Source organism: Artibeus jamaicensis, unplaced genomic scaffold (assembly GCF_021234435.1).
Source record: "Artibeus jamaicensis isolate MK-2021 breed Jamaican fruit bat unplaced genomic scaffold, CSHL_Jam_final contig_548, whole genome shotgun sequence".
In the NCBI taxonomy this organism is placed as follows: Eukaryota; Metazoa; Chordata; class Mammalia; order Chiroptera; family Phyllostomidae; genus Artibeus; species Artibeus jamaicensis.
This window is the reverse complement of record NW_026521883.1, coordinates 174,104-186,870: the sequence shown is the minus strand read 5'-3', so window position 1 is coordinate 186,870 and position 12,767 is coordinate 174,104. Positions and strand designations below refer to the sequence as shown.

At 42.5% G+C, this 12,767-nt stretch overlaps 1 protein-coding gene across 1 annotated transcript in view; it reads left to right on the top strand.

Annotated features, from left to right (window-relative positions):
- Nucleotides 1–12,767, top strand: part of PELI2 (pellino E3 ubiquitin protein ligase family member 2) — a 162,110-nt gene that overhangs the window by 134,588 nt on the left and 14,755 nt on the right. Inside the window, exon 3 of the mRNA XM_037155722.2 lies at nucleotides 7,655–7,756. Within this exon, the coding sequence (XP_037011617.2) occupies nucleotides 7,655–7,756 (102 nt within the window). The remainder of the gene's footprint in view (nucleotides 1–7,654; nucleotides 7,757–12,767) is intronic.

Here is a 12,767-nt window from a genome sequence, read left to right as displayed (position 1 = left end):
CGTGCAGGGCTGCCTGTGCGGAGAGACGATCCCGGTCGTACTTGTTCCCGCCACTGGGAATGCAGTGAAGTCAGTGCTGCAGGCACCGACTCTGTCTGTCGATGAAACATAAAGGCAACAACTGAAAACTCAGGAGAGGTTATGTGATTTGTTTACAGTTGCTGAGTGACTTGACCAGGATTCAAGCCTAGGGTCCAGTGTTTTGTTTTCTCAGCATCAGAATCCAGCGACCAAGTTGACCTCTGCTGTGCCCACACGTGGTCTTATTCTCCTTCCCTAAAGAATGTGGGAACTAGGAGCTCAGCAGGACAGATGAGGTCGTCGTACTGAGACAACCGTCTGGCGTGAATGTTTTCTGTTGCCCAGTGTTCAGTCACGTGCTGCGCTGTCAGCGGAGAGTGTGGTGAAGCGATGCACTGCCAGTGACCTCTCGGGCAGCTGTCCTGTCACCGTACATGCTGACCCCTCCAGTCCCTTTCCCACTCTCACTGCCCAGCTCCGCCGGTGCACAGACCTGCTGAGTACAGTCATTCAGCGGCGATTTCCAAGCTGCTGCACAGTTCACAGCAAACTCATTGATTTGCTCATAGATGTGCACATTTCTGCCATAAACATCAACATCAGAAGTTGGTTTTCAGCGAAAAAGGTTCGATTCACTGGCCTCATTCAGCCCTTCTCCCAGGCGGATTCTGCTACTACGTTTTCCCACGCCAGCTAACACGCCGTGTCTGCAGCGCAGTGCCTGTCACAGAGCGCTTGAGTTCGGGGACCAGAACGGCTGTGAGAGGCCAGTGTCGTGGCTTTCCGTGTTACCAGGTCCTTTCTGCAGCAGTAGTTTTGCACTTATTTACTTAAATTGTATAATGGACTGAAATACCAACTCATATATCAGAACTAACAGTTAAAGTGACTGAACATAAACCTGCCTGAAACATGCAGTAGAGTCAGCTCGGAAACCTGTACTTACACTACCGGGCCTTATTGAGGAGTGCGAGTTGTGGACACCATCTCGAAGGCTGTTGGGAACACAGGCTCACATTATGTTTCTTGGTAGAACCCCAAGGACAAAGAGGTCACTGGCTCCCTGAGATTTCCTGGGTCTGCCCCCAGCAGGTGGGCTGTTAGAACACCTCTGACTTCTTGCTGAGGTTGTTTGTTGGAAACCGAAGGATGGGGTGCAGTGAATGGCACCACCACATTCAGACGCAGGATGCAAAGCTCTTCAGAGCAGCTCTGTGAAAACTCTAGATTCATCTGGAAAAGGTTCCTGCAATGCAGAAGGCACACCAGGCGTCTGGGCCTCTTTTGAGAGGCAGAAACAACAGATTCCATCCACTCACGGAGGAGAGAAGGCATGCAGGCTGCTGCTGTTTCCCGTGATACGTTCATCTGACGTCGCCAGACACCGAGCAACCCCGCACGGGGACCGCAGTTCTGCATCGGTCAGCCTCCAGGACAGCCAGACGAGAGGGGCTGCTAAACCCTTGAGTCATTTGCTTCTAAGACGTGGTAATAGAAAAATCAGACGCAGATTTGAAGAAAAAGAATTTTGTTTGAAATTCAGATTCACACACACACGTTGTAGTCCCTTAAATGAGGCCGAGTCTAGTTTAGTAAGAAACGCCCCATTGTTATACACAGTGTGGGTGGTTTGCCAAAGTTGGGCGTCATACCTTCTGAACTCACTAGTTCTTCTCCTGTCCTCCTAGTGCCCCTTCTATTCCTGCTCCAAAGGCGTAAAGACTAAAAATTGCCCATGTGACATGTGTGGTGGCTTTTGCCTCCTCTGAAAATGCTTTGAATGCTGTCCAGATTCCTTCTCTATATTAACTTACACATATTAATTGTATACTGTAAATACTAGTGTATAATTTTCTTCCCATCTCAGTCATCCAACAGCTAAAGATTATCTCAGTAAGAATACATCTTTGCTGTAACCACAGACAGCCTCTTAACATGCATGCCCTCAGGAGTGCATGAGACCTCCTGCCCTGTATTGAAGTGTTCTGCTACCTGTACTTGCCCTGTGCCCTCGGCCGTGGGGAAGGTGAGCACACGAATCGCCATCATGTCTTATGGGGCTCATCATAAATGTTAGCATATCAGGAAAAATGTCCTGGCACTGACAGGCCTTGAAACTGATTGGTTCAGTTGTTTCGTTGGGTAGCTGACTACTGCAGAACTTACTGGCTTAGCAAAAACCATTCAACCTGGTTCACGGTTTTGTGAGGGTGAGGACTTTGGGAAGGGTACACATGGCAAATGCGGGGGCAGCTGGAACTGAAGGGCTCATTTCCAAGTGGCTCCTTCACTCACATGTCATTTGTATCTCCAGGGATGCTTCTCTTAGCCTCAGTTTCTTGTATGATGGTCTAGAACTCCAAGAGCAAGGGTGGCGGGCAGAAGCTGCAAGGCTTCCTCTGACCCAGCCTTGAAGTCTCACATGTCACTTAACGCTGCACTCTGTTGGCCAGCAAGGTACTAAGGGCAGCCCAGTTTCAAGGGAAGACGAATTGCATTATGTTTAATCTCCAAAGCAGCACGTTAGGGGCTATCAAAGAGCTGATTGTAAAGTTCCTTTGGGGAATAAATCAGTTTTGTAATTACTGGTTGCCCAACAACTACTTTGTATTTGAGGAGAAAAAGTGAAGTGTTGCATGTGATTTCTTCACTTGGTTTTGGATCTTTGTCTTCATGAGCTAAAACTAGCAAGCCTGGCTGTGACTCTGCCTGAGATCAGGCGTGGTGGTGACAGTGCTACCTGTGCATGGCCCACAGTGGCAGGACAGGGCTCCGAGACGGTGAGGAGCTTCTAAGTTGGAGTGACCGGGAATGAAGTTGTTCTGTCCACTGCAATAGGAAACCCAGGAGGAGAGAGAAACGTTTGGGCCAAACAATGTAATGATACTTTCAACTGCATGTAACACAATACCCCACCAAAGGCAACCTAAACCCCTCATTTTTCTCATGGAGAAGAAGTCTGGGGCAGGTAGTTTCAGATTTGGTTCAGCTCAAAGATGTCAGGGCCCAGCCTGCTTCCCTCAGAGTCTTTGACCTTCCTCTCATGTTGCAAGATAACCACCTCTGCTCCAAGCACCACATTAATATTTTATTGACGGAGAAAGGAAAGAATCTCTCTTGATGTCCCCCACTCCCAAGAGCTCCACGCTCACATTTCCACGTGCTGGCTTCAGAGGAGAGTGGGAGAGCCGGCCATGGCGTGTCCAGGCCTTTTCATGGGAAGCCAGCTCTGCTAACAGGCAGAAAGGCATTAGGCAGGTAACCGATACGTCTTCCGCAGTGATGAATTCCGTTTTCTCTCCCTTCATAATGGCTAAGGGCTCACTTGGAAGCCTTTAGAGCTGGAATTAAATGGCCTAAATCATAACCATGATAAATTAGTATTGTCTAGAAACCAGTTTCTCAATGTTCCCCCCCCGCCCCTCTTTTACTTTGTGATTGAGAGCTCACACCACTGCTTCTTAACAAATAAAAGATTTGGTTATTTCCCTTGTACTTTAAAAATCTGAATGAAAGCTCTCTGGCTGCCCTGAAGACGTGTATCCATCCCAGTATGCATCTTGCAGGATTGCCTTTCTGGTATTGGTCCACATTATGTGCCTTTGTAAGTGTGTGTGTGCACCTGCGAGTTGACGAGAAGACAGTTCTGTAGACACCATGCACCGTGTTTGTTTCAGAGTCTGGAGGCTCAGAGAGCTCTCTGACATTTAAAGTTGGGCCAGGACAGCCTATTCTAGCTGTTCCGCCCAATGGCAGAGTGTGGCTGGGATGAGCTGAGCTGAGCCCAGACCCTGCTGCAGACTCAGAAAATGCAGATCTTTTCCTGGGGAAAGAAAGTGTCCTGGCTCAGAAAGGGCCTGATTCAGGCGTGTGCGATTGTGGAGTAGTGCTTTAATTTCTAGGCTGGATAAAGTTAGAATCCTTTATTCTGGGGATCTGTAATTGTAATTGTCTAATCTGTAATTGTCCAATTGTGATATTTTTAACTGGATGAAATTCACATGAAATAAATTGGGGCTGAGAGTGTCACTAATGGTACCTTTGCTGGTGAAAAGTGGGAGGAGGCAGGGAAGACCTGAGGAAAGAAGCTCTAAATCTCTAAATCTCATCTTGTATCTGTACCAGTTGATGCATTCATCTGACATACGCCAAATGCTAGTGCGCCCTCTGTGCTGGGGGTGGGGGCATAGACAAGACCGGGTCTGCCTTCAACCCTGGCTTCTCATCGAAATAGAAACGTGAATATGGAAAATTGCTGTTGTCTACCAGGGAAGCTGGTGGGGCTGATTTTCCTCGTAACTTTCAAGTGTTTCATTTCCAAATTTGTGTTAGTATAGTAAAGTCACATTATGTTACAGTAATTGTGTTTGAACTAAATTATAGCAAGTGCCAAGAGAAGGCCTTACCCATTCTCTTGATATTTCAGAAATATCAGATTTCAAAGCAACTTGGTACCTTGGGGCCATTTTTATTTCATAACACCTAAATGATTGACTCAAATCAGTGATCTCTAATTTACTACAAGCTGTATTTCCGAAAGCCCTGTTTTAAATGTTAAAAAAGTATTATTCAAAAAGTTATATTTGTAACCAAAATTTAAAAACTTAAGGCCTTATATACTTCCACAAGGAAGTAAAAACTGATGTCAAGCCTAAACTCTCCTCTTAGCTTCCCCGAACCGTGCAGGTCCGGCCCCACCCAAACTTTAATCCGCAACAAGATTATGTGAACCCTAATGCATGCCAGGGGAATTTGGTTCCCCCAGTGGCCTTGCATGTCCGGTTCTGACTGCCACCTTTTGCTCCAATTCTCAGTCCTAGCTTCTCAGGCCCTCTCATCACCAAGCCTGTTTGAGCCCCGGGGATAAGTGAGGGGGCGGGCGCTGGGCACAAGCACAGGGGTAGACCTCTCCCGGCTCAGCAGTAACTCCCTGCTGCATACAGGGCAGTAACTCCCTGCTGCATACAGGGCAGTGCACCGCCTGTTGGCCTGTTGGCCAAGGGCCTCTCACACCTCCTGGGACTTGTTTCTCCCTGCAGAATCGCTTTCCCCATTTCCCAGTCTTCCCAAATCTAGAGGCTTCTGGAATGGAGTCCCTTGGCTGGGACTTCCTTAATCAAAAGTCTCAGAAAAAGTGTTTTTTTCTAATCCCTAAGTATCCACCCTTCCTAACCCTGGTGATTCAGGTTTACCCACATTGAAGAAAAAAAAAAACTGGCAGAAGTTTGAAATTGCAAATATTCCTTAATGGGCTTAATATTCATAGGGTCCCGGGTCAGGTGTTCTAAGTGCCAGAGTCCCTGCACTTGTTTCCTTGTTTTGGGCCGGCTGGGCCGCGGTCCGCCTCTGTCTTTGTGCTTCTCTTTGCTGTGGGCAGTTCCCAGGTGTGGCGCCACTTTCTCTATAAGTAGACTTTTTAATGTTTCATAGGCTTATAATAGTTTGAGTCAGAAGAATAATTTTAGAATAAAACACCTTTGAAGAATTGGGCCCAGTAACGACTTAGGACCTATGAAAGGGCTATTTCTGGTGCCTGCAGGGCGGCGCAGTGGGGCGGCAGTGTGTCCAGGGCTATGCAAGGTCGTGGGGTGAGCAGAGCGGGTGGTCGGACGTTGGTGCCCCAGCAGATCTGAAAGACCTGTTTAAATGTTAAAACTACCAGCATGCTATGGAGCATACACAGTTTATAATAATTTTGAGATCATAAAAAGATTGTAAGTTTCTCTTTTTAAGGTCATGGTTTTTTTTTTTTTCACTTAACTGTAAAGATAAACATCCACTCATCTTAAATTGGAAATAGTTGTATATTAATTTGGCTTTCAAAAATATCATTTTATCACTACTATTGAATTTATCTCACTCATGCCAATAAAAATCAAAGATTATGTTTGTTGCTAAAGTTTAGTATAAGAAGCATTTTTTAGATTCCTGACCACATTAAACATATAAAATATTATTTCTAATACTTGTGGTACCTTAACGAAGCAGGCACAACAAAATACCAGTTCCGCCGTTCAGTTTCTCGGGGCACGTGGCTGAATAACCATGAGCTGAGCCCCGGCTGCTTCACACCTGCTTTGGGCTGCCGCACTGTTTATGACTCTGAGCAATTGTGTGAGCCAGACGTACGTGTTCAGACATTTTCATCAACGTGCTGTGTGTGTCCGTCCACTTCCAAGTGCGTTCTTGCTCTTTATACAGTGTGATCTTCAGTAAGTGCTTAATAGGTAGGCTTATTAAAGTTTTACTATAGTTAATATGAAAGAGTAGAAATGAAGATACGTGGAAGCAGAATGGATAAAATATAATTGAAATAATTTGGAGTATAATTTAAGTATAAACTTCATTGTTAATTGGGAAATTTAAAAGTATGTAACCGCAATTTAAGATGTGTGTTCAAAGATTTCATTATGTATTGTTGGTTTTTAGATTTGTTTTTTGAAAAAGACTTAACTTTAATCTAAGAATTAAAAGGATAAAACTAACTTAGCTACTTTATTTATCAGATCAGTAAATATCTGGGTTAAGCAACTGCTTATAGAATATTTAAATAAGCTATAGAACAGACTGTATGAGGAGGGACCCAAAAAACCCAGAATTATCTCCTGAAGGGCAGGCCCCTTGTAATACAGGCTTCCCCTCACTAGGTGGGGATCCTGGGAACACATCTGTATCAGTGTGCCAGCTGGTGTTGTTGTGAGAGTCTGAGTTAGGCTTCAGTGGATTTTTTTTTTAAGACTCTTTCAGCATGTTTGCCCATTTCATGATGGGTGATTTAGGAGCACACTCGCCCACACCACACTGAATGTTCAGCAGTTTTTGACCAAAAATGGCATGACCCCCATGCCCTACCCTCTCTAGTCACCTGATCTCACCCTGAAAAACTTTTTTGTTTGTTTGTTTCCTAGATGGGAAAAGTCCTTAAAGGGAAACAAAATGTTTCCCTTTAAGGACTGGAAGAGGTGAAAACAGTGGAAGTACTTAAAGGCATCAAAATGCACAAGTTGAAAAACATTTTGACCAATGGAAAAAACATCTTGATGGGTGTATTGCAATTAAATACACGATCTTTTATAAATATTGTTTTTGAGGGGATCTCCTATATATATGGTTATAGCTAGAAAAGTATATTCTGTGAAAATTCTTACAGAACATTTACAACTTTTTCAGTGATTCTTTTATTGTGATTATAATCTCTGTTACACAGGGAAAATACCGTAACAAAATGTTACTGACTTACCTGTTGTAGTGTGAAATAAGTCCTAAAATTTTAAGTAAATCATGTTAATCAAAAAATTCTATCACTTAGTTAAGGTGACATTGAGGAAGTGCTTCCCCCACCCCCACCCCAGGAATATGATTAAATCAAGTCTTGCAAACTAGTGAAGTAGCTTTGAATGGAACTGAGTAAACTGTCATTCAGACTAAGATTGGACGTTTGGTAAAAGCAGACTTGCAGCCACGGCTGCTCTGTAACGCAGGGTGCGGCACCGGGGTGGCTCTGAGTTTTAGGAAAATGCCGACTTGTGGGCTTTGCTGGTAGAGTAATGTCTCTTAACTGCAAACAGAACTGTGGTTAAGTTGTTGAAACAAAACATGAACGAATTTTTATATATTTTTATTTCATTATTAGGCCATCAGCTGCAAAGGTCAGCACAGTATATCATATACTCTGTCGAGGAATCAGACTGTGGTGGTCGAGTACACGCATGATAAAGACACGGATATGTTTCAGGTAACATGTTTCTTTTTTTAATGGAAATTTCAGGGCATTATTTCCTCAATTTGTGTTTTGATATATAAGCAGAACTTCTAGCATTAGCTTCTGGTGATGCTCAAGAGGAAAGAGGTGAGGATAATGCAGAGATTACTTCTGTTTGGTTTCTGAAAGACTAAGAAAACTTAATTCTAAAACTGCAAAAAAAATGATATGAAGATTACATTCTCAGATTGCAATGCAATAAAAATAGATTTGAATAACAAGAGTAAATATTTTTATAGCCAGCTACTTTTAAAAGCCAGCATGTTTAAAATACTTCCTAAATAACACTTGAATCAAAGATGACATCAAAATACAATTATAGGCCTTTTTAAAAATAACTGGGAACATTATATAGCAAAACCATGAGATGTGACTGACAGCATATTCAGAAGACATGTAAAAACTTCAGTGCAGTTATTTGAAAGGAGTGGGGGAGAGAGGAGAGGTGGAGGGAGGGAGGGAGAGTTAAGGAACTGAACATTTCTCTCAAAAAAATTTTTAAAGTCTGGTTTAAAAAATGACAGAAAGCAGAGGACAGGTTCAGGAATAGTTTTAGCGGTAAATAATAAAAACTCCAGAAATACATCAAAAGAAAGCAGGAGGAAGAAAGTAATAATGGAAAAAATCATCATTACTTTAAAAAGAGAATTACTATATCCAAGATTTGGTACTTTAAAATGATAGGAAATTTAAATTCAGGCTAATAAAATAAACAACCAAACACAAATTGGAAACCATGAGGCTTTGCATTTTTGTATGGAGAGTTAAATTATTAATCAAATGTTCAAACAAATGTCAAAAAAGTATCATAGAAGCTAACATTAAAAAGGGATATAAATAGCTCTTACAAAGAAGAAAATATGCTCAGCCTCGCTTATGAAAACAGAACTGTGAATTCAAATCACACAGATGCCATTTTTTTACTTACCAGACGGGCAGAAATCCGAAAGTGTCTTTCCAAGATGCGGGGAGATACTCTCCTACACGCTGTGGGGCGGAGTGGCCTCCGTGCGGCTGCGAATGGAAATGCCTGTGAAAAGTACAAAATTCACTCTCAGACCCAGCTCTTCTCCTCCTAAAGTTCTCCTCCTAGAGCTTTACCTCAGAGGTTCCCCTACATACATGCAAGATGGTATTTTTATCAAGTCGTTGCTTGAAACATAGTTGAATAATAAAAATTTGCAACCTATAAGTCCTTCGGTAGGGGACCAGTTCCACGAATTTGGGGGCAGCCATACAGTTGGGGCCTCCAAGGCTATGAAACAGTAAGAAACAGCTTTGTGTGCAGACACAGAAAGCATTCCACACATAGTTAATGAATTAAATGTTAATGCTATTAAATATGGTGAGCCATTGATAGTAATGTTCAGTGAAGATTACCTTAATGTTGAATGTTAATAAAGTAAATAATGTTATTAAGTATTAAATTTAACTAATGCATTAATCATTAAATATTAAATTAGTATAATTAAATGTTTAAATAATGCTTATATGAATTAAGTAAAGCATTTTCCTTTGTGAGGAGGAAGACTAGGCAGAGGGTGTAATATAGGAAGGTATTCCACACTTTTTGGTTTTTTGAGCTTCGTGAATATGTGGGCTATTTAAAAAACTAAACAACTATTTATAGATGGGTAGAGCCATTATCATAGTCATAGGTATAGACATAGTTATTTAGGTGCCAGTTTGAATGCAAAAGCAAGGTTTATCTTATTTAGATAAAATAGTAAGTGGTTTTATTCTTTGTCCTGTTTCATTTTATAATATTCCAAATGGTTTTTCTTCTCATTCTACAGAATAAAATCTCTTCCTAAATAAGTATATAAAACCTCCCTGTTGATATTTCTATGGGACTTCATAAAAATTCTTTTTTTAATGCTTTACAAAATGATGTAACCTCCCTTTGTAAGATTTTTTTTACTGTTTCACAGAGAGAAGATTCTCAATACTAAAAAAGTGAATTAAAAGCTTTAAAATATAGTAAACACATTTTTTAATTCAATGTGTTAAATGTATACATTAAAAAAACAGGTAGGCAAAAGTAGTTCACACCTGTAATGCAGTGATAAGTAAGTGATAATACGAGAATAAACCAGTTCGTGTACTCACACCAGTAAACCCACTTTTACCCACCCCCGTGTACTTTAAAATGCTTTTTTAAGAAGGTTTCCATTTGTTGGTGGTGCACGTCTTACCACTTCGACTCAGCCAGTCACTGTGACAGCAGGTGCCAGTGCACTGTTATTCCCGAAGTGACAGAAAGTGTGCATTTGTCACTGCTGTACAATCGCATTCTTCTTAATTCTTTACTTTTTCCTTCTCATCACTGCCAGTGCAGAAAGAATTAAAGACTTAGCTGGGTTTTTTTCAGCTCCTATTACTATTTTTTATTGTGATTGAACATTTAACATGTTTACCCTCTTGAAAAAATTTTAAGTGCACGGTACAGTATTTTGAACTGTAGACACGATGTTGTCAGCAGATCTCTAGAACTTGCTGGTACCTGTCTAGTGTAACTGAGACTTTGTACTTGTTGAACAAGGATAAAGAGAGGAAAAGAAAAGAGTAAGTAAAGTAAAAGCTAAAGAAGAAAATAGTTTGTGAAAGCAATCAAAGGAAGAGGTGAAACAGGTTGGAGAGTCCCCGTAGGATGAGGGCCAGTATGCTCTGACCGTGAGGGGAAGGGAAGTGGCCGGTCCCTCTCAGATTCTTAGTTTCATAAGTGTCAACCTGGGTGCTGCAGCAACTTACGTTTTTCTTTTTAGGTTTTGTTTGCTTGGTATTCAGTTTAGTTGGCTTATAAGTAGTTTTAGATAGTAACATTAGCGGCTACATAGTTGAGAAAAATGTTTAAGGTTATCAACATTTTTCCAATAATTTCTTAAAACGTGTGTGTGTTTCTCACAGCAGTCAAGCTCACTCTCTTAACCCTCCGTTCACCACTTTCATTGCCCGAGTGCCCGCTCCTAGTTCCTGTCCACAGACAGCTGAGGCTCCCCTCCCACCGAGTCTGCGCTGTAGAGAAGGCAGACAGACCGCAGTGAGCAGGCATTCCAGGCAGATGCCAAGGCCACGCGAGGCAGGAGCAGAGTGAAGGCAAAGGGAAATGAAATGAGAGAGGACCTTAGCAAGGTAGACAGAGGCCAGGAGAGCTAGGCCCAAGTAAAGATCTTGGGTTTTATTCTAGCAGTTTGGAAGAAGCCGTTGGAGGATTTTGAGCAAAAAGAGAGGTATAACCTGATTTATGTTTCTAAAAGATGTCTCCAACTACTGTCAGTAGAGAAGAAGGTTGGGGGCCAGTGGGAAACTAGAAGACCAGTTTGGAGGCTAAGGCATGCAATCCAAGTGAGAGCTGCTGGTAACTGAGCTAAGGTGGGGAAAGATGTGTTTTCAAGGTAGAGTTGACAGGATTGCCACAAGGTTAAATGTGGGTGTGGAAGAAAGAATCAGGAATAATTCTTGGGTATTGATTTTTAGCTTGAGCAAATTGGATGTCAGTCACTGGCACCAATCTAGCATTTGAAAGGGATCTGGGTTCTATTTGGAACATGTCGAGGTGCCCCTGGGGCATCCACATGGAGATTGGGCGTGCTAGTCTGAAGGTGCGGTGAGAGATCAGGGCTCTGTGCCTAATAAGTTTGATTTAATGAGATTACCTAGGGAGAGAACAGAGAGAAGAGATGGGAGCTGTTGACCAACTAAGGCTGAAAGGGTTTCATTATTTGAATACCAGGTACAAATGGGCCAGGATATGCTGGCTGACTATAAGGCCTGGAGACCTCACCAAGAGTGGTTTCAGTAGATCATGGGGGGAGAGTGCAGCTGGCGTGGGTTGAGGAGAGACGTTAAGGGGATGAGGAAGGTAGTAACTGGTGACAGGTTTTTCCAGAAGTATTACTGTTAAGTGAGTCAGAGAAATGAGGCATTAGCTTGAGGGCTGCTTACAGGCAAAGGGAAGAGTTTTAAAGATGAGGGACTGGTCTAGAGCAGAACTGCTGGAACAGTACTCTGCCCTTGGAAATGGCTGTTAATGATACAGAGTGAGATGGCAGGAAATTGTAAACTATAGCACTTCAGTCTTACACGTTGAAACAGGTGATCATTTTCCTAACACTCATTTTCATTGCATTCTTTAAAGGTATCACAGGCAGGTTGAAATTTAAACACAAAACAAAACTAGTTCTTAACTCCACAGAGGCTCAGTTTGAGAAGCTCCAGAATGTTTGATAGCTGATGACGTGATCCAGCCTCAAGAGAGAAATGGTTGGTCTAGGGTAGGGGCCGGCGCAGGAACCAATATCAGCAAAATCCTCAGGGAGTGGAGAATATTGGGATCTCAGGCATCAGTAGGGAGATTGGTCCTGAGTAGCAGCAGCAATATGTCATCCTTGTCATAAGGAAAGCCAGGTAATGTTATGGGTGCAGGGACAGGGAAGGATTAGGCTGGGCAATGTGAGGGAGGCCCTTTCAGGTGCTCCCGTATACTCTTACCTGTGCCGACTTCTGCCGACAACCAGGCAAACCTAAACTTTTCTCACATAGATTAGAATTGGAAGTGCCAAGTGATGTTGCGTTCATGACTGCCCATAGTAGGGGTTAAAAGTCTCCCTGTGGCTGCTGTGTGCATGTCAGCACTGTATGAATATCAGATGATATTCAGAAACGTCTTGGCCTGTCCACATGACTGTCCTTAAAATAATGTAGAATTGATCCAGTAAACAAAAGAAACAACAGGATCCAAGATTTCCACAGTTGGGCGGTGGGTTTTCCGTAGGAAAGGGGCTCGATTTTTTTCCTGGCAAAAGCACCATGAAGTTTGTGACCTGCAGTATAAAATTATACTAGCATCCTGCAGGGGAAATGGAAGTGCATTGACAGACAAATCCTACATGACCACTCAGATAAGTATCATGACTTGAAATAATTGATCCTAGCAGTGTGTTCCAGTTGGAATAAAATGTCCTGTTTTACATCAATTTCAGTT